The 22343-nt window shown below is 28.6% G+C and overlaps 1 protein-coding gene across 1 annotated transcript in view; it reads left to right on the plus strand.

Annotated features, from left to right (window-relative positions):
• The window catches only part of LOC129988700 (rho-related GTP-binding protein RhoE-like), an 81693-nt gene that overhangs the window by 21586 nt on the left and 37764 nt on the right, over nucleotides 1-22343 (plus strand). The window contains exons 2-3 of the mRNA XM_056096973.1: nucleotides 6901-6994; nucleotides 21130-21217. Coding sequence (XP_055952948.1) covers nucleotides 6908-6994; nucleotides 21130-21217 — 175 coding nt within the window. The 5' untranslated portion in view covers nucleotides 6901-6907. The remainder of the gene's footprint in view (nucleotides 1-6900; nucleotides 6995-21129; nucleotides 21218-22343) is intronic.

A 22343-nucleotide genomic window follows, 5' to 3' on the forward strand; every position in this document is an offset into this window, starting at 1 on the left:
TTTCCCCACCGCCAACTTTTCCGCCAAAAAAATCTTCCATTTTCCCCACCGCCAACTTTTCCGCCAAAAAAATCTTCCATTATCCCCAGCGCCAAACGAGAAAGGCTTCAGTTTTTTTTTTTCTCCCAACAGTAATGAGGCTAGGGGTAAAATTTTTCGGCGGATTATTTCAATATGTTCTGTTTATTTTCTTAATGTTTGATGCATTTAAAATTAAACATTGTTAATGAATCAATCTTTCAGATTCATTCTGAAGTACTTTTGAATTAAAATAAAACAGAATAAAGGAAATTAAAAATTTCTAATCCGCATAGCGTTACCCCAACTGGCGTAGAAAAAATCACGTATTTGCGTTACGTAACCGGCGAAGAAAATTCACGCATGCGCATTCTGTTCTGATTGTTGTCATGACAACGTTATCAATGGATGATTTAAATTATTTTTGGGTTAGTTGCATGCTTTTGTAAGTAAATTGTATTTATGTTAGTTATATATTTTTTGTATATGCTTATAGTTTTAAGTACATCGTTTTTTAAGTAGTTTTTTGAAAACTTGTTTTCAACCGTTTATTTTAAACGATTCGTTTTATTTTCTTAGTGTTTGATGCATTTAAATTTAAACATTGTTAATGAATCGATCTGCTCATAATGAATCTAAGAAAATTTTGTTGACCAACTCTTGAGATATTACATAAATTAAAAAAGATATTCTTTAGTGCCCATAAAGTTTAAACGCTGAGTGACTCTATTTTCAGTAAACAGATTATAAAAAAATGCTTTGTTTCAGTAAAAAATATTATTATATTAATTGAAAATAAATTCTTTCCACTTTAATTTAAAGCATAAATTCTACGGGTGCTAACAGAAAATGAGAGAGATACATATTACGTTATGACTGAAGGCCTTTATAATATTATGGATGAATTATATGATAATCAAAATTTGAAGTTTTAAAATATTTTGATGAAGAAGCTATTAAAGTAGAAATTGCATAAAATATTTAATTATTAAAATTTTAACGAACATTAAGATTGGCGAACCGGCTGGTCGCCAAAGGCGGCTAGTTGGAAATAAACTCAGTCAATGGTCACGGGTAATCCACTGGTTGCCAAAGTTGGTTTGTAGAAAATATACGATTAGTAGATATGGAACAGATTGTAGAATAGTTAGTTTTTAGAATATAATTTTTTGAAGCAAAATCTAGAGATAATGAAAAGCTTTAAGATGAAATTCCAAATAACTGACGTCGTAACAATTAATTCAAGTCTGATTGGGAAGCTTAACTTGAGATGACCTTTCATATCAATTGGCCAAAAGAATTCATTAAAAAAACTGTAAAAATTAATTTAATTTCTTAAAATAATTCTTTTTATAGAGAATTAGCATAAAATTATGGTGAGCTTGCTTTTATGACTTTGTAGAGGGACGAGACTCATTATAACTTCATTATGAGATAGGTAAAAACAATGGACGAGTTTCAAGAACCATTATTTAATTATTTTCCAAGTTCTACATTTCGCAAAACAAACACGAACACAAAAAAACACGACACTCACTTGAAATACAATAATGACCCTCAAGAAGGATCATGGGAAATATATCTCGGATGTTTATAAGGCAATGCCATCTGTTGTATCAAAAGAGGCGGTAGTAGAGTTATGTAACCGTTACAACTTTTGTTTTTTCATAAATGATTTTTGGAATTAAAAATTATTCTTTTAAAATTGAAAATTCATAAATAACGAATATTTCACTTGATTCTTTTAATTCGTTATATAAAAGATTAGATTGTGTATATTAATTTTCAGAATTGTTCTTTAATTTACCATATTCACTTGCTTGATTTTGATCGTTTCAAAAATTTATTTGGTAATAAATAATTTTTGAATCAGAAGGTAGTTTCGAAGATAATGAAGAAACTTTTATTTTTTTGATGTCGTTTTATTTCATCCTGGTGAGACACGCATTATGCACAAGCAGAAGCGACGAGCACACACAGAACACGAAATGAGGAAAAGCTGGTGAAAATTTTATCCCTGTGAATATATACTGTGCCAGCGTCCTGGCAAAGGGGTAGCGCATCTTCCTCGTGATCTGGGCGTCCCGGGTTCGAGTCCCGGTTCGAGCATGGTTGTTCTTCCTGTTCTATCTGTGAGAGTGTGAATGTGCCCTCCTGTAAAAAGGGGTTGTGCAAGCGAATGAGTGACGCGTGAGTAGTCAAGTCGTACTGTTGACCCAAGTTGGCTCTTCGATAAAAACAAGAGGCTCCCCCTTAGGCTTAAATCGGCTGTCTTCGAACAGCGGGCTTGTCCGTGACAAGTGCCATAAGAAACAACAACATACATACTATGAGATTTTAATAGGTATTTCCATCACATGTCAATCACAAGTAAGGGAAACACAGGGAACTTTTAATGGCATTTGTTTATATCAGCAATATTTTATCCCTTCACTCGGAATGTGGGAAAGTGTCGGCTTTTAGCCGATTCAGCAATTTTACAAAGTTTCCGTTGAATTAATTAGATAGGAAAAGTGGAATGGGATCAGGAAATAAGAAAATATTCTAGAATGAAGTTAATATGGGCTAAATTGAACTAAAAATTAGGAAATTAGCTAAGTTTAAATTAGATTTTAAATTATCATTATATATATATATATATAATATAATATAATATAAATTCCATTTGATTTTTTTTATATAAGTTTCAGACAGCAATGAACATCTACAATTTTTATTAATATCTCATCGTAAAAGAAATTGTATTCTAATGTCTTTGTTTTTTTTTCACATTTTGTTTTATCTTCCAATTTTTATGGCTGAAATTTTGAGATAAAAAAATATTTTTGTATGCGAATCGTGGTTGATGATAGCTTTCGCGTGATTTTTTTTCTTTTTTCCATAGACATTTAGTTTTACGCATCACAGAGTATCGGTTTTTGTAAGTCATATTTTTCAATCACTGTTGGAAACATCTGGAAGATGAAATATTTTATTCGAAAGTCCGCCATCCGAGTAGAATACCAAAAATTCTTGAATATTTTGAAAACATACTTTTTTTTTTTTTTTTTTACGGTTTTGAATTGAAAAGTTATTTCTTTTTGATTTTGTTATGAAATGTTCTGGAAAATAGACTACTCAACTTTAGTAATATGAATATAATTATTAAATTATTTAAATCGTTATAAGTAATATTTAATTTTATTAGCAATTAGTAACTTGTATATTGGAATAGACAAAAATAACGTATTTGCCTTTAATTTTTTTATATTTTACGAAAATAATTATCAAAATAATATCTTTAATAAGAAAAGTAAAAGTATAAGTAAAATAATAAGAAAAGTATTATCAAAAATCTATTATAACTGAAAAGGTATGTAAAAAAAAATGGGATCTATTACCAATATTTTTGTAATTTTATCGCCAAGATTGGTAGGGTTTTAATAAGTGAATTTTTAAAGCCATGGTTATAACCTGTAAACATATGAATAGTGAAATATGTTGAATTGTTGACGTTGCTATAATTTAGAAGAAATTCAGCGAGTGAACTTTTTTTTTTTCTTTTTGCCATTTTAATGATTTTTAAGCTGGTATACTATTTTCAAATTAAGATGCGCATAGTTAAAAAAAATCAAAAGTTTGTATGGGGACAGTCAGTTTGTATGTAACTAGAGCTACTAAATTTGGCATGTAGTTATTTCTTGGGTGATAGAGGCTTACTAAGAAAGAATACCCCAGAATTTTTATTAGATTCTTAATTTAAAAATAATCGAATTTAAACGTTTCTCCTAAATAACTTCGGGTCGTATTACTTTGAAATTAAAAAAAAAGTTTTTCAGTGATACCAGTTTTATTTCTGTAAGATTAAAAAAAAATTTTTTTTTGAATACATTTTACAACAGTAATTTTCATAGTATTAGTTAATGGATTCTTATTTACGCAGTTTACGATGATATTAACCCTTTTCACTCGGATGGTGACTCTCATTCATCATTCAAGACAGTGCCTCATTTTGACGTTTTATTATTTTTATTTTAATTATTAAAAATACCTATAAAATGATAAGAAGTGGAAAATAATTCAGTAAATTATAAATTAAAAGAATTATATATATATATTTTTTTCAGAGCAATGAATAAGTCCTTGTCTTAAGTGAATAAATATGCACCGAATTACTTTCCCGAGTGCAAAAAATACATTTGTGTGCGCGCGCATTCGCGTGTGTGTATTTGTTCATTATGGACTTAAGAGTAAACTTTGAAAATAAAGATAAACGTCAAACGTTATTGTGCAATGATGTTTCGGACTATAGTTTCAAAGCTTCTTTAAATTTTTTTTGTTCAATCTGATAAATAAATTTTCTTCCCTATTTTCTCTAGTCCTGTTAATTAGATATGCCTTGTTATATCATTCGAGTTTGTAAAATAATATTATTTCTTTGCGAAATTAGTTTATCTTTGGAATATTTGTAAAGTAATGAACTGTATCAATCCTATTAATTAGATTTGCCTTGTTGTATCATTATAATTTATAAAATAAAACGATTTCTAAAATTCATTTATTTTTGAAATACTTGTAAAAGAAAGAACAAGGTTATCATGCGCTTCTGTTATTAAAACCTTTTCGTAAAAAAGAATATATGTTATATCAAAAAGTATTTAATATATTCATTTAAACTGGAGGAATATGCTTATTAATTTTCCCCTCAAATTTCGAAACTTTTTTTTTTTTTCGTCTTCTTTCATTTCTATGATTCATCCTATAGATTCGTTAAGCATTTACAGAAGTTACAAACCAATGGGCTAAATTGAGCTCTCCGCCGTACCTCCTGCTGGAATTTTATGATCTTTAATAATGTCCCCTGGTGTCTGCTTCATTAAGTGGGCGCCTACTTTATCTCGTAATTAATTCACTTTTGCCATCAGAATGACAAGCCAGTCTTATCATCTTTCCAAGGATAATTTGTTTATTTTCCTCCTTGTAGAATCTTGTCTGGACCGAATTTTGAAGTCCCATCCCAATTCGTTGCCTTTATATATCTACATCGACCTAAAACCAATCGAAATTTGTTAGATTCCTATAGGAAGACTACCTATGCAATGTTATCATCACAAAGGGAAAAAATTTCTTCAGTTCTTCACCGATCATGGACCCTAGAACCCAAAATCACTCTTCGTTTAACAGTTATATGCGTATAACGCTTTGTCCATGTTATCTTGTGAACAGAATAACTTTGTTTGGATTTTAACTGGCTTGGAATATGTTGTTAGATATGAAAAAAATTTCGGACGAGTTCATAAATGGTCCATCTGGCTCAAAAGAGGTGGAAATGGCGAGGAGTTGAAATTTTCATTCATCTATTAATTTTTAATATTATCTATAGAAAAAAAATCCAATTAGACAAATTAGCGCCTCATTAAGACGAACAACTTTTGCATTTAAAGTTTTAATATTACTACAATATCTTAGAAGCTAGGGACTGAAAAAGAATTTTCACGCCCTAATTTTGATTGTTTCTAACATCAATAATTTATGTTGCCAGATAGTAATTCAAATGTAAAGGAATCATCTACCTTTGCCTCCCAAATGAGAAAAAAAGTTGAAAAATACAATATTACGAGCCGCTGTTTTGGCGGATTTGCTTGCGTTTATTAGTGATATATATACTTATAATTTTACGATGTATAATTTCCGAATTCCTCTCTCAGATGTTTTCGAATCCTTTTCCTTATAACATTGCGCAAAAATATTGAAAAATTTATTAAAATTAGAGAAATAATATCCAGAGAGGAAATTTATATTATTAAAAACATCGTTTTTTAAAATTTTAAATGTCGAAAAAATAATTTTTGTGCAATGATATATTCCAAAGTTAGGCAAAGCCTAAAATAATTCTACCTTCATTTCGCTCGCATAGGGGACCCTAGAAATTTTTTAATGTCACATGTAATCCTTCTATGTGCTGTGGAACATATGTACCAAATTTTGTTCTATCCTGTCAAGGAGTCTGGAATTGTATAAGGTTCAATCAAATGAACATTAAATTTTATTTATATAAATGAAAAGAAAAATAATTTGTGTACTTTTTTTTCTTCTTTAGATCAAAAAATTATTTCAATTCTTTCCGGAATGATGATTTAAATTTTTTTTTTACCAGATTTACTATATGATCTTTTTTTAAATTCCCTCGAGCAGTAAATTAGTTTTTATATGCTTACTCAAAAATATCATTATTCTGAACTTATCGGATCGAGATCGTCGCGTGATTCCAGATTTATCGAAGTAGAAGTATTTATCAGCAGCATCTTGCTGTGAAAAACTAAACTGCATCGATCACGTGTGCATATAGCTTGCAGGCGAGGGGGGGGGATGGGAAGTTAGTGATGAAACATGAACAATCATGTTTACATTTAAATTTCATTCACTTGTCTGTTTAATCAAAAAAAATCATTCAAATACAAAAAATATCTGAAGGTTATAAGTATGAAAAAAAGAAACGATTTCTCTGATGAGCATTCCATGTCTGATTATCCTCTAAAACTCCATTCTTCGCGTTTTTTTTTTTTTTTTTTTCCCAAACAGACGTCGTAAGTTTTGTAACATCGTTAGTTTTGACAGTAAGTCAAAACTTACAGTTTTTAGCTTTTGAAAAACCAGGCCGGATAGTCGCGAACCGGATACTTCGAAATGTACTGTATTAAAACTTTGAAATCGTATTTCATTTTGAAAGTGCCTCTAAAATCTAACCGATTTTGTAATTAAAATTAATGTAGAAATAATTTTTAAAAAAAATTGCGAATTTATAAATGTAAAGTTTTAACAACTGAAATATATTACATTGTCTATATCTTTATCTCCGATTTTTTTGCATGCTTTTTAACAGTGCTTTTCTATTCCCCTCAGGTATCCAATGGAATGCAAGGTTGTTGTGGTGGGCGACAGCAAGTGTGGTAAAAGTGCACTTGTCCACAGGTTCGCCAACGATAATTTCCTCACAGTAAGTGAAAAGCTTTCCTTTTTCTCTTGGGTGTTCACATGTCATCACGTGCCTTGGGTTTTATGATCTTGCCTCAAAGGAGGCTTCAGCAGTAGCTATTAGTATTCAACCATCCCCTGGGTCAAGCCTGAATTCGACCTCTTGATGAATAGAATCAAGCTGCTGTGTCCACCTACATTCGGCCATCAGCGGTCTAAATATGGAATCGGTTCCGTTACCGTGTGATGATAGAACAGATTCGGATTTGGAAGGGAAGTGGGCCAGTTATTGTTCTGACAATAATAATAAAAAAATGAACTCTCACTGTAGGAATACCCTAGTCTTCTGTGAAATGGGCCATTTTTAGGGATGATATGCAGCTTATTACGCGAGCGTTAAATTTAAGCACTCAAACCGTGTGAATTTGAGGCTCGCATGAGTGATTTTGGTTTACCGTTGTTTATGCTCGTTCCCATTGTCTCAGTTTTATGGTGTTAAAATTCCTCTTTCATTTGGAAGCACTCAGTTATGCTTACAAGGACGTTCTTCCTGGCATAAACCTTCTCAAATTGAGTGAATCCCGAGATTTATCTTATTTTTCTGTCAAGATTCATCTGACGAAAAATGTGGTAAAAAATTCCAGAATAAGTGATTCCCCACATTTAATACGAAATATTTCTGCGAATGATTATAATAAAAAAAATTATAACGCAAATTGTCTTATAGTGTGCTCCAATATTAATAACTAGTCGTCAAAGACGGCCAGATGATTAGCCGAAAACTGGTTATATCTGTTTACAGATAAATTGTTTAGATATAACTTCATGTCCGCCAAATTAATCCGAAGCCTTGTTCTTTTAATTGTTTTACTTAAGTTTTGTTTATTGTGTACAAATCAATTACTTTTTTCTAATGTAGACAGTTTCATAGCATCAAAACGCTATTAACCAGTTAATTGTTTCGATCTCTTCGGAAAATGCGTATATAAATTGTCGTAAACATATATTATATAAATATAATTAGTAATTATAAATATAATAGTTAAACAATTATCATAAAAAATATAATAATTGTCGTTGAATAAACTCGTCATGACGCAAAATGTTGTACTTTATTCTGACGAGTATACACGTCAAAACAAATAACTGATTAAAAATATAATTATCTAGTTAATTTATTTTCTTAATTTAGAGATATTATAATTTTACTCTTTTAATTGTCTTGCAAATACACAGATAAATAATCCTATTTCTTTAACTTTTAGCAATAAAAAAAATCATTCTATTAAATATTTGATGAAACAGTGAATATGGTTTGAATTTCTGAGTGACAATATAATAATCTATTGTTGGAAATTAGGTTAAAAAATTTTTTTTTAAAAAGATGCCAAAATTCAATAAAAATTTCTACGATTTTTGAATTGATATCATTGAAAAGATAATTTTTCATGCCCTAAAACGGTGCAAAATCTACGGTGGTATTGTATTTTGGAAATTATCATGGAAAAACGCCTGAATTCAGCATAATGTTCAATTAAAATTAAAAAAAAAAAAAATCTCCTCGAGATGTATATTTTCATATATTACCAAATTTTATCTGCTTAGTTCTTTGTAGTGTTCGAATACATTTGCATTTGAAGAGTTAGGTAGACAAATTTCATCTAAATGGATTTCATTTAATATTTTATGGAAATCTACAAACTTGGTCGTAAGTCCACATACTAAATTTCATGCATATAGCTCAGAGCATTTTTGAGCTATCATATTCACAGATATGCCTAATGCCAAAAATGTATTTTTTCGAACTTGGAAGAGTTTCGAATTTGAGTTTTTTGACGATTATAATATTTTCTCTTATATTTCGTGTATGAGAAAGGTGGTGTTGTCTGAATCGGTGTTGTCTGAATCGGTGTTGTCTGAATCGGTGTTGTCTGATTTGGTGTTGTCTGATTTGGTGTTGTCTGAATCGTAGTTATTCTAAAAAAATCTCGATCGAATTTACGACAGTTGCAATGCTTTTTTTCCGTACACCTCGTATCCAGTAAAGGAACTCTCTCAGGTTTTTCTTGTAATAGATTTAAAATTACTTAAAAAAAAAAACAACCATTTGTCTGAAAAATACTTTTTTATATTTTAATTTCTTGAAGCGTTTGTGAGAGTTAATAGTATTAGCTTAGACAGAAAAAAAAGTAATTAAAAAAACTATCCTAGTGCTGTTTCTTTTATTGCCGAGGTACCATTCAAAGCAATTTGAAAGCAATAAAGCGCACTCATGCTTTATGTTTTGTTGCTCAGAAAGAAAATAAGAATAATCTGGTCTAAAAAAAAAGTTAGATCTTACGTCCATTTTTTTTAATTTGTTATTCCAGACTATAATAGGTATACCCAAAATGCCATTTTAGCTCTTTGATCGTCTGGCGCTTTTCCTTGTAATCTGAACATACAATGAATGCTTATGTTGGAATTGGTTGTTTTTGCTTAGAGAATTTCCCTTCTACATTTTCTGTTTATCTTCTTTTTTCCCCCCAAGCGTTTAAATATTATATGCATTGAGGAGCAAATTAATTTTTCAAAAAGGAAAATGTTTTTATCAGAATTCTATTAAAACATTTTCAATGAAAAAGTGAGTTAAATAAGTTATCGTATAGAAAATAAATAAAAGTATTTTATAGGGAGGTAATCTAAAACTATTCAATATATTGTATATTCGAAAATATATAAGCACAAGTAGGCGTTTCGAATTGTTTATTTACTGTGTAGGGCCTTTCCATTAGAATTGTGTGTTTCCTATTTCAAGAAAATTCTATTAAGGAAACCTAGTGTTCCATGAAATTATAAAGGAAGAAAGGATGTTAACAATAAAAATAAAAGAAATTCTTTCCCTTAAGAATGATGGCAAAGTAAGATAATAGTTTCTCAAATGGAACAACTTAGTTGGGATCTTAATGCTTTTATTGTTTTTCTTCTATCGCTTTTGTAACTAATCGAATTATTATCACTGTTTGGTTTACTTCCTTCTTGCAGAAGTGCATTCTGAACAATTTGAAGAACGGATTAAAAATTATGCCATTTTTCAAATCATCTTTAATATATGATTGCAACAAACATTCTATGATATGAATATTCTTTTGACACTCACTGTTTGTATAAATTCACTAATTTCATATTCATCAAAAATATTTTAAGAATGCAAATCTGCTACTGTAAAAAAATATTTATAGGGTAAACACATCCAAAGATTATCATATCACTTTTGTCCGTCTGTGCCATTTCCCCCCCCCCCTTTTTTTCTTCGGTAGATTTCCGAGAGCTTTCTCATTTTTAATTAATCGAATTATTATCATTGTTAGATTTATTTCCTTCTTTCAGAAGTGCAATCTGAACGATTTAAAGAACAAATTAAAAAAAAATTCTATCTTTTAATGCAAATTGAATGTATGATTACAACAAATGATTCTCGCAAACATTCTATGATATGAATATTCTTTTGACACTTTTACTGTATTTATAAATTCACTAATTTCATATTCATCAAAAATATCTTAAGAATGCAAATCTGCTACTGTAAAAAAAATATGTAGGGTAAACACATCCAAAGATTATCGTCTGATTTTCTTTTACCAATTACTTTTATTCGTCTGAGCCATTTTTTTTTTCATCATCAGATCGCTGTGATAACTCTCGGAAATCTAGATTATTACTATCTCATTCCTAACTAATCAAATTATTCTCACTGTTAGGTTTATTTCCTTCTCGTAGATGTGTATTCTGAACGATGTGAAGAATAGATTTAAAAAAAAAATTTATGCCATCTTTCAATGCAAATTTAATGTATGATTACAACAAATGATTCGTCGCAAACATTTTGCGATATGAATTTTCTTTAACACTTTCACTGTTTATATAAATTCACTAATATCGTATTCATCAAAAATATCTTAAGAATGCAAATCCGCTACTGTAGAAAAATATGTAGGGTAAGCACATCCAAAGATTATCGTCTGATTTTCTTTTACCAATTACTTTTATTCGTCTGAGCCATTTTTTTTTTCATCATCAGATCGCTGTGATAACTCTCGGAAATTTAGATTATTACTATCTCCTTCCTAACTAATCAAATTATTTTCACTGTTAGGTTTATTTCCTTCTCGTAGATATGTATTCTGAACGATGTGAAGAATAGATTTAAAAAAAAATAAATTATTCCATCTTTCAATGCAAATTTAATGTATGATTACAACAAATGATTCGTCGCAAACATTTTGCGATATGAATTTTCTTTAACACTTTCACTGTTTATATAAATTCACTAATATCGTATTCATCAAAAATATCTTAAGAATGCAAATCCGCTACTGTGGAAAAATATGTAGGGTAAACACATCTAAAGATTATCGTCTGATTATTTTACCAATTACTTTTGTTCGTCTGAGCCATTTTGTTTTTTTCTCTTTTTCATCATCAGATCGCTGTGATAGCTCTCGGAAATCTAGATTATTGCTTTTCAAAATGATCCATTGTTTCAGAATGCGATCATGATTTGGCCCCATTTTCTGAGAAAGATGTTTCAGAAACAATGTGCTTGAGTGGCTATCGACCCATAATCTTCGCAGGGTTAATCAATAATTGCTAACGATTCACATTCCATATTTATTCGACATTCAGAAAAAGAATTGACAAAAGGCAGAAGAATGGCAATGAAGTATTAATGTAGAGTTTATTTTATTGATGGGTTAAGTGATTTTAAAACTAACCGTTTAAACCGGACACAATGCATGGTAAAAACTACAAAACAGGACGTGGAAAATCACCAATATGATGACTGATGAAAAATTATAAGGAATATTTAGAATTTTGAAAGTGATTGATGCACTGACTTTTCTATAAAATATTTATAAATATGTTATTCTTATTAATTTTTTCATTGTGAAGAATCATGAAGATTTTATATTGACTAAGAAATTAATTTTTTGTGAACAGTAATGAATAAGTTGAGTAACGTTGGGCTAAACATTATTTCTAATTGGCACTTTTATTTCAATACAAAATATATTTGAGATGTGGGTCAACCAATTAAAAGCATATATGAATGCATGATGGAACATGGACTTACTTATAACAAAGCAATGCTGCCAAAACACTATAGGACTAATTAAATTTGAAATTTATAATATTTTATTTTTTTATTTTGAAAAAAACTATGGATTCTTCTGTTTAAAGGTTTTATATTTTCTTAATATTATACTTTGTCTTTCAACAATTAAATTATCAACATCGAATTTGGTTAGGAACAATGTTAATAATTTGACAAATGAAAAAACACAAAATGAATGAAAAACAATGTATTTTTAATATAATTATAGAATTATTAATTTTAATATAAATTATAGAATAAAAATATATAATTTGTTATTTTTAAAAATGGCTTCTCGGTAATATCATTTAAACATATATGTATATTTTTTAAGTTTCAAAAGTATCTATCGAAAACAATCAAATAAGTATACCTTTCATTTTGAGTGTCAAAATATAAATAAAAGTTGTTTTTTTTATATGCAGTTTATTACGCCTGGTTGAAAAACTTAGGAATCAAAATTCGAATGCAAATGGCGAGTTCCTTGACCGCGCAACAATGGCAATATTGTTCTTCTCTTAGTTATTAATGTAACTAGTACACGGTCAAATATAATGTTAGAAGAAATTGTTAAAGCTTGAGTGCAACAAAAGATGATTACTCATTCGTATGCTTCAAGGAAGATTCACTTAAAACTGAACACATCATAAAATGAATTAGTTTATTTCTTACGTTGTCGACTTTTCTGTTTCTATTGTCCAAAATATTAAAAACAATTATTTATTTAGTTTTATTTATATTTAAATATTAGTTAGATATTTTCCTGCCCTTTATTTTACTGACTCATTAATGAATTTATAATTATTGCTTTTACGTCTGAATTGATTGCTTTTTTTGTTGACATAAAACTTATTCAAAAATACGATATATTTAAAAAAAAAAGAATAGAATAACAATTTCTTTATCCATTCTAAATACCGGTAATTCTTTTTTGGATTTTTTTAAATAATTTTTTTTAATTTTCTGTTTAATGTTCTGTTGATTCTAATCTTATCATTTATTTTAAGAAATGTGTTTAAATATGTATTAAATGAATGAAATGTTATAATATAACAGTGATATATTTAAAGTGATTAAGGGTTTAATAAAGATTCCTGTACAGGCAAAAAGAAAATTTTAAAAAATGTCGATCATTGTAGTTTTAATTAAATAACTAAAAATCTAACTAATCGTTACATTTCTTTTTATTCATTTTTTTTTCTTTTTAACATTTGATAATTATTCGTCAGACGATTTATAAACTGCACGATTATACAAAATAAACGATTTCTTATGGAAAGAAAAAATATGTATATATTTTATACTCTTTTAATTAATTAATGTTTAGTTTTAATTAATTTATCTAACCTACTTAAATTGCTGTTCACTTCATGACTTGAAATGCTTGCTATAATTTTTTCCACCTTGTTTCGTCAACTGATCTATGTTTCATTATTTTATTCTAATCGCATAGAGAATGACAAAAATGGCTGAAGGCATTTTTGCAGTTAATGATGTAAATGGAACTGAAATAAATATATACGTGTACATTCCATTTAAAGGAAATAAAAAAGATGCCTTAATTAACTTAATTCTTCTCTAGAAACAATATAACCCCTGAAGGGACTATCTAACCTTTTGAAACGCAAATGGAGTTGGCAGATTTTATTTATACTTTCTTTTACCCCTAGGATTAAGGACAGCGGTGGGTTGATAAGATTATATTTTTTTTACCAGTTTATGATCATCATGTTTCTAAAAATGATTACAGAACTTTCTCGGACAGACTTTTCCTTCGACATGGAAATGGCAGATGCTTTGAACGAGTTCTAGTAGGTTAACGGAAGCTGATCTATTCGAACATGAAAGCTTCACTGCGTTCGTTTTAGTTCTGCCTTTCCCCCTTTCTCTTCCCCATCATATTTGTGATGATATATAACAAAACAAGAGTGGCGTTTAGAAAGTTATCGCTTGTTTTTATTTAGCGTCTCTGAAAAATGTAGAATGGCCGCGTGATCTTCTTTGGTTTGAGGAAAAACAGCATTAGTCGTCGGTCTGTTATCTGTTATTCGAACACAAATAAATGGAATTCCGATTTCCTCATGTTTACGATTTGTCTTGGTGAAAAAAGAGTAGAGAAAGCTTTAAATGCAGAAATTTTATTAGTCTGTTTTGATTTGTTACTTCCAAAGAATGTAAATCAACTATCGAATTAAAATATTAGAAACGAATTTTATGCGAATAATTTTGTTTATGGAAATTGAGCAGTTGCTCTAAATTATAATGGAATATAAAACTATTTATGTATCAATAAATCTTTTAATAATTGCATAATTATTACTTAATAAACTTAGATGAAATTTCTTAACCCTAAAAGTTCTCGAATGGAAAATATAATTTATATAATCGTTTGATATTTACTGTGGCGTTTGCAGAAATAAAAAAATTTCTTATCAGGTTAAAAGAAAACGAAAACATTATAGATTATTTTTTTTACAAAAATATTTGTTTGTTGTTAAATAAACAAAATGTTTATTTAACATTACTGTTATTTATGTGTATTTCGGTTATTTCGAGAGATTTTTAGAGTGAGCGAGAACTTTTGGTTTCAATATTACATATTTATTTTTTTATAAATATGTAAATTCGTCCTCCATATTTTACTGGATAATGTATAAAGATTATTGTCTTGGTTATTTCTTAAGGTTAAATGGATATATAAAAGATCATACTTTCTTGAGTATTTTCACCTTTTGCGGTTAAGTTATCACTGCATTTATTGTGATGTAATTTCATGTAATATCTATAATTTCTTTCAGCAATTATATCTTGCCAACGTTAAATCTCACTAAAGAAGAGTAACCTCGAATTTTCTCCGTGAAATATTTGATATAATTATAGAACAAAATTTTCCGACTCTTTTTCTTCGTTATTTAAACGCATTGTTATTGTTTGCCTCCATTTCGAGCACAAAATAGAAGTTTTTTTTTTTTTTTTTAATTAGAATTGCTGTGATCCATTAAAAATGGTGAATAACAGAACCTACAAATCCGGTTTTTAATTGGCTGGTCGGCCGGTCAACTGTTATTCCCTGCTGTAATTAGCACTTCTGTGCCTTTCTGCTTTTGAAGTGCAACAGTTGATGCAAGATTATTTTTAATTCTTGTTCTGGCTCTTCCAGCACATTTTCCCGCGCTACTGTCAGCCACAAAAGAAAAGATATTGCTCACCTTTTCATTGCTGAACAATTCATTTTACTTTGCTGTGCCAGCAGTTATGACACCAATTAAAACTGAGATGTGCCTTAGTCATCATTCTGCTGGAAGTTATTGTCCTATTCTGTTCTATTAAAAGTTGACTTGCGTGACTTGGCGAAGTACAAGTATCGAAAAACAGACTGTACTCGATATTTATAAACATGTTGAAAATGGTGTACTGCGCATGGCAGGTTTAGAATTTTGCTTCCCTAGACTATGTGTATTTATTGGGCTCCGCTTTTAATAGCTTTAATATTTCAACTCGTTTTCAACTTAATCATTATGTGAAAGAAATAGTTTTTTATTTTTTTATTTTAGTAACTTTGTAAAAATAAATATCTTTTTATCTTGGTATGTGTATCATTGAATAATAATTTTTTTTTTCAATATAGCATGTTTTTAAAGCAAAATAATTAATATTTATTTCTCCTAGGCCCTTACAGTTTTATAACCTCATTAGTCATTTCGAATTTTAAAAATTCACAACTACAAATTTATCAGAGTATACATCTGTACAGAGTTATAAATTTGTCTGGGATTAAAATAAATTATTTTATACTTTTTAATTCATTTTAAAAGCATGCATATATATAAAAAAAATTTAATTCAAATAATTATTTTCTGCATTTTAGTCTTCTATAAAACTTTGTGATTGATTTTAAACTAACGACACAACCGATGACAAAATTTGTACTGATCAGGCAAGAAAGAGAGTTAATGTTATATTGTCATCCATTCCTAAACTATGTTTAAAGTTTTAAGGCTTTAACTCGTGTGGAAATTAGTTTAAAATCGATTGCAAAATTTGTATCCAACCGCCTAAAAAAAGAAGCATGTTACTAAAAACATGTTAAAAAATGGTTAAGATGATAAAATTGTAAAAATTTTCCGAATTATTAATAATTTCCTTACTTGTAAATAAAAGCATTTGAATATTCGAATTTATTTAACCATTTAATGTGAACTTACACTTGTTATTCTAATTTTTCATAATTAAAAAAAATCATACTTTTTATTATTTATTTAGCAATTAGGCTAATAAAATTTTTTAATTGAAATACCCATTTCCTCAACTTTTAGCCTAAAGATCAGAGACAACTGCCTAATCAAAAAGCCGCCTCTAGTTTTATGATTGAGGAAATATTTCCAAATGTTAAATTTTTTTATTGTCCTTCATTTATAAACATAACTGCCGTAGAATAAATGGAAATATTTAATAATAATTGAAAAATTAATTCCAGTGTTTGCAATATGTTTAAATGATGGATAAAAAAAAACGTTGCATGCATACAATTCAAATTTTAAATGCTACATGTAATGCCAATTCAGGCTTACATAATACATCCAATGTTCCATCGCAATTTTGGGATTCCTTTTGCATCCCTTTGAAGGGCATGTGATGTTAACACATGTAATTAGATATTTAGTTATTTTTGTGATGCGATTGTGACATCACCACTTTATTCTCGCATCTACAGATCCTCCCTTTTGATTGCTATTAATTGCCACCATGTTGCAAGCTCAAAAAAAAAATTTTTTTTAATGTACTGAAAGGTTGAAAACGAAATCCTTATATCGATATTCGAAAGCATCATACAGTTTCCATAGTAACGTATAAAGAATACCAGATACTTATGATTTTATAAACAAATAGATATAATAAAATATTTATGAGTGTTTCCATGAAAATCAGTTAAATGGAGTTCATGATTTTTTTTTCAAAATTTCTATCCATTCGCTTAACATTATAAAATTCTATAAAATTAAATCTTAGAAAAGTGTAGACCTATGATGATCTGGGATTTTCCAAAAATTTGTTGTATGCTTATAACTAATATTAAATCTATTTTGCACAAATGCCCCGCAAATATCGCGTAGAAGTTTCAAGATGGGTGAGCGTATGAGGTGTCTTCCTCATCAATCAACTACAGTTCGCATTGGAATTTTAATTTAGACAAACGTAATTAAAGCATCATACTGATCAGAGTAAATAAATAATGACTATTAAGTAACTTTCCTGCTTTGGAGGTACAGGAGGTTAAAATTAGTGAATGGTATGAAACCTAATTTCATATGCTTACCGTGGAAGGCACAAGAGGCTAAAGTTCCTAATTAAATAAATAAAAATGCTCTTATAATGTTTTTCACACAAAGTTAAAATCAACATATTAAAAATATAACCTTAATATTAATTAAGAAAAGAATATTTTTATAATTGACAGGTTAAGCTTGAATAGATGGACGTTCTGCTCGATTTCATTTCCTGATTTACATAATGACAACTTATGACTTCCTAGTGCGTAATCAGTTGGGTTTTAAAAATATGAACAGACAAAAATAGGTGGCAATCGGTTTGAAATAAGAAAAAATATTACTCAGAACTGCAATAGAATTTTGTATAATACATTTTCCACGATTCATTGTAATTATTAACCCATTTTCGTGTTAAAATATCGTCTGTTGGTAACTTTTGGTACTTTTTTAGGGGTTCGAATACAAATTTTTCACAGTTTGTATTCGAAATTTGGCCTCAGTCCTTTCATTAGTTTTAGCTATAGATGCCTCTAAACAGGAAAAGTTATTTCATAGCTATCTCTGCATAAAATTAATACATGAATTATCTAACGCATAAAGCAAAATGTATAATATAACAAATTTATCATTAGTTTTATGAATTTATGTGTAAGAATTTTAATTAATTAAAGTAGAAGGGCGAGACTCTTTAGGTAGTTGAAAAAAGCAGACTTTCAGGGCCAGTTATTAATTATTTTCTGGATTTCATAGGTTAAAACTAAAACGAACACAAAAATTACACGACGCTCACTAGAATACAATCTAATAATGACCTCCAAGACGGATCATGGGAAATATACTTTGATGTTAATGAGGTAATGCTATCTGCCGAATCAAAAGAGTAGATAGTAGAGTTATGTAACTGCTACATTACTTTTTTTACTTCACTGTTTTCTTTTCATCGAGGCTATTTTATTTTAAAGAACATTTCCACATAGTACGAATTGCTATCTTCTTTCCTAGGTTAGTGAATGTAAAAGTATACCTGATAAATGTTATGAAATGAAAGCATTCAATCGCACCGTAAATACGTTCCGATAAAATAGGCACTTAGCAGTGAGGAAAACAGCTTAAAAGGAAATAGAGATCAGCATTACTTAGTGATGCGGAAAAGATTAACAAAATACAGAATACTGTCTCCTCGGGAAATGTTTATTTTTTCTATTCTGTTCAAAATTTGCAATAAGCTGTTATTGATAAAATTGTCAGTTCAAACAGCTTAAAATATCTCGGTATTTGTTGAAACCATCAATTTTTTTCGATAATGTTTTATTTATCTCTGTAAGTTGTCATCATACACTGTGACTGTAATTCGGCTGTCAGTTCACCGAAGCGTATTAGGAAAATATTGACTTTGTAAATTAATTGTATGAGGAAGTATTTGATTATAAAGTAATTTAATTCATATCAAAAGATAATTTCTTATTCGAATTTATTAAAATTATTTCATTTAGAACTTTTGCTATTCGTTTTTTCCCCTCAGTTTATCTTAAAATTCTTGTAAAAATAGAACTAATTTATATAAATTTTATGCATGCGTGTAAACTGAAGACTTGTAATATTAATAAAAGTAAGGGAAGGATGATTTGATTGAAAAAAAGGTAAAAGATCTATTGAAGCCAATCATCTATTGAATTTATACTTGATATTTTCAATCAAACATACTGGTAAATATGTAAGTAATTTCAATAAATGAAATAATAAACTATCCGAATTATGTTCGCAAAGAATTTGCTTACTGCACGAAAAATTTCGAGGTAAAAAAATTTGATATATTGAGCTCTGTTAAATGTGGATAAACAATAATATTAAAAAAGAATACTAAAATAGAAATTGTTTTGTTTAGCAAAGGGCTTAAATTATCTTTTTTTATACAAATTATAAAGGCTTTTAAAAAAATTTTGTGAAAAAATTGCATTGTTTTGTGGATGTATAGCTAAATTCAACGCCATTTTTATTGCATCATTAACGATTGATTTTTTAAAAAGATTTTTAAGAAATGAACTGATATTATTAACTGGAGTGAAAAATTTAAGTAAATATTTGAAATATCAATAATGGAATCGTTTCTTTCTTATAATGGAAAAAAAAGCCTTTATGGCAGTGCAAGTGCATGAAATCCGGATTTTCAAAGCAATTGGACTAATTTTATGTGTTGATGAGACATAGAGTTGTTCCAACTGAATTCCTTGTATATTTTTTACTTCAAGTTGATTGCCACCTATTTTTCTTTGCTCACATTTTAAAAACCTAACTGATTACGTGTTAGGAAGTCATAAGTTGTCATTATGTAAATGACGAAATGAAATCGAGCGGAACGTCCATCTTTTCAAGGTTAACCTGTCAATTATGCCGTTCTTATAAAATAATAAAAACCACTTGTCCTTGAAGAAATTTTGCATCAGATCAACACAATTCCTTCTTCCAGTAGCACAGTGAATGCGATAAAAGCCAAAATCATATCGATTTATGAGTGGAATTTTTAAAAGTCTGAAGGAAAATCGTCTGTATTGGCCCACTTTTTCGAGAATAGAATGCTTATCATAAACTTGCATAAGATTATTGCAACAAATATATTTGATGTTGTGTATTTTATTCTTTTATATATCTGGAAGAGTATTGTAAATTATTTATTTAATATTAAGAATTAATGAAATCAGTCCTATACTTGTTTCTAATTTCTTTCTTTCAAGACAGTACAATTATTATTCATTTTTAAATGTATGGGGTTTTTTTGAAAGCAGTACAGATTGTTTAGAATTCACTATAAATGGACAAAAGGGGGGGGGATATATTTCTGCACGTTTTTATTCAATAGCTCTCATGCTTTAAAAAAAAAAAAAAAACAAGAATACAACCAAATTCGTTTTTTTCTTCTTTCAAATAAATAATATATAAATATCGAGAATGTGAATTCATTTTAAATACTTTTTGAAATTCGGAGAAAATTTAACCCTTAAATATGAATATCTTAACAGATTTTTTAAATTAAAATCCGGTTATATGTACTAAGATGAAATGTATTTATAGTGTATACTTAGAAGTTTATGCCTTTAGAATATTGTTAAGCCTACTTCGAATTTCTAAGAATATAGTCTGCTTGAAATGAAGACTTTACGAGTTCTTCGTTTATGAGATAAAGCTGGGGGTTTTTTTTTCAATTGCGATGTATATTAGCATTTAAGACATATAAATAATAATTTTATTTAGTTCTAGACATCGCATCATTAGGAAGATAAAAATCAGATTGAAATGGTGTAAAATTTATTCTTTGATAATTCTTTTGGAAGTTATTAGCCAAATACGTCGAAATTTGGGCTTAATTTTTAAATAATTAAATTTAGAAGTAAAAAAAAAGGACTAAAAACTGCACAACTTCAGTACCAAAGTACATTTGTGCAAAATTTGATAACTCTAGACTCCATAAATCGTCAACTGATATAGTCATTTTTATTAGTATTAAAGATTGGCCATTCCATTCCATTCCAGTTATATTCCCGATAGAATAGTTAAAATATTAGATTTTTTTTAGTCCCTCGCTCATATCAACGAACTGATATGAATCTCTATCATATCCTTAAATTGTCCTTCCAGATGTAATAACTGTAATAACGAAGATTGTAAATTGTGCTCTATGAAGTGCATCTAAATACTTTTTCTATTCAGAAGATAAAATTGCATTTCTCGTTTTTACAACCCTATTTTTTCTTTCAGATGTATGTACCAACAGACTTCGAAAGATGTTCAGTGGACCATTTAGTTGGTGATTACAGTGTACGCCTCACGATATGGGACACTTCTGGTAAGTGGTATTCCTGATTTTTTTTTTAAATTTATTTATTAGGATTCTGTTTTGCTCTATGAAGAGTAAAGAGTAGAAGTATTATTAGTTGCATCTAAAGAATATAATAATAATGATTTAAATAATTGGTTTATACACAACTCATTCTCTAGGATGTTCGTGCATTTACATTGAATATTTGTTTGTTTGAACTGTAAAGTGGTATTGCTGTATTTTAAATACTTATTTCTTCAAATTTCAAATTATCTTATATCTTTAATCAGTTGCAGTGTTTGATTATATTCTGTAAAAAGCAATGTTAATGGATATTTTAGAGTGAGTAATTCCAAGACAAATGTTTTTATTATTTTTTATAGAATTCTTACATTTTTTTTTTTATTGCTCTAAAAACCTGAGAAAAAATAAAACTGCTCATATTCTGGATTCAGTTTAATTATGAGGTGTTTTTTTTAATGTAATTTGAAAATATTTTTTAATTCTTTTGTCTGCGTTTAGGGTATTATTTTGGAGTCTGTGACTTTTCTTTTCATATAGATTTTATTCTTTTTTTAAAATTGAATTTCTATTTGTGTAGTATTGTATCTCATAAAGCTTGTAAAAAAAATTATTTATAATTATTCTGAATAACTGTCGTTGCTAAAGTGATTATTTGGTGACGTTTCTTGTTCTATGGAAACAAAAAGAATAAGAAAATATCTTTTGAATTCCGTGTTCATTCTTTCATTCATTGAAATACTGAATTGATATCATTGACCTAAATTATAATATCTATTAATCTTATAATTATTGATTAAACAGGTTGATTTTCTCAATGATAAATTTTTAACAATTTATACTATTTTTTTAGCTACTAGAATTATTCAGCGAATGTTATAGGGAAAGTACTGTCCTTTCAAAATGAACCCAACCTATGTAATTGGATCTAGCAATATTCAGTATTGCTAGATATTGAATTAAACAAAGGATATTTAGAATTCTGGGTAATAATGTAAAGAACCATAATCAAATGAAACAGCTATTAAAGTTTAATGAAGTTCAAGCAAAGATTTTGTCGAAAGATTACTGAAATATTTTTAATTTCTCTCTATTGTATAGACAGAGATGAAAAAACATTCTCTAGACGAGA

The sequence above is a fragment of the Argiope bruennichi genome, chromosome 10, assembly GCF_947563725.1.
Source record: "Argiope bruennichi chromosome 10, qqArgBrue1.1, whole genome shotgun sequence".
Taxonomy (NCBI): Eukaryota; Metazoa; Arthropoda; class Arachnida; order Araneae; family Araneidae; genus Argiope; species Argiope bruennichi.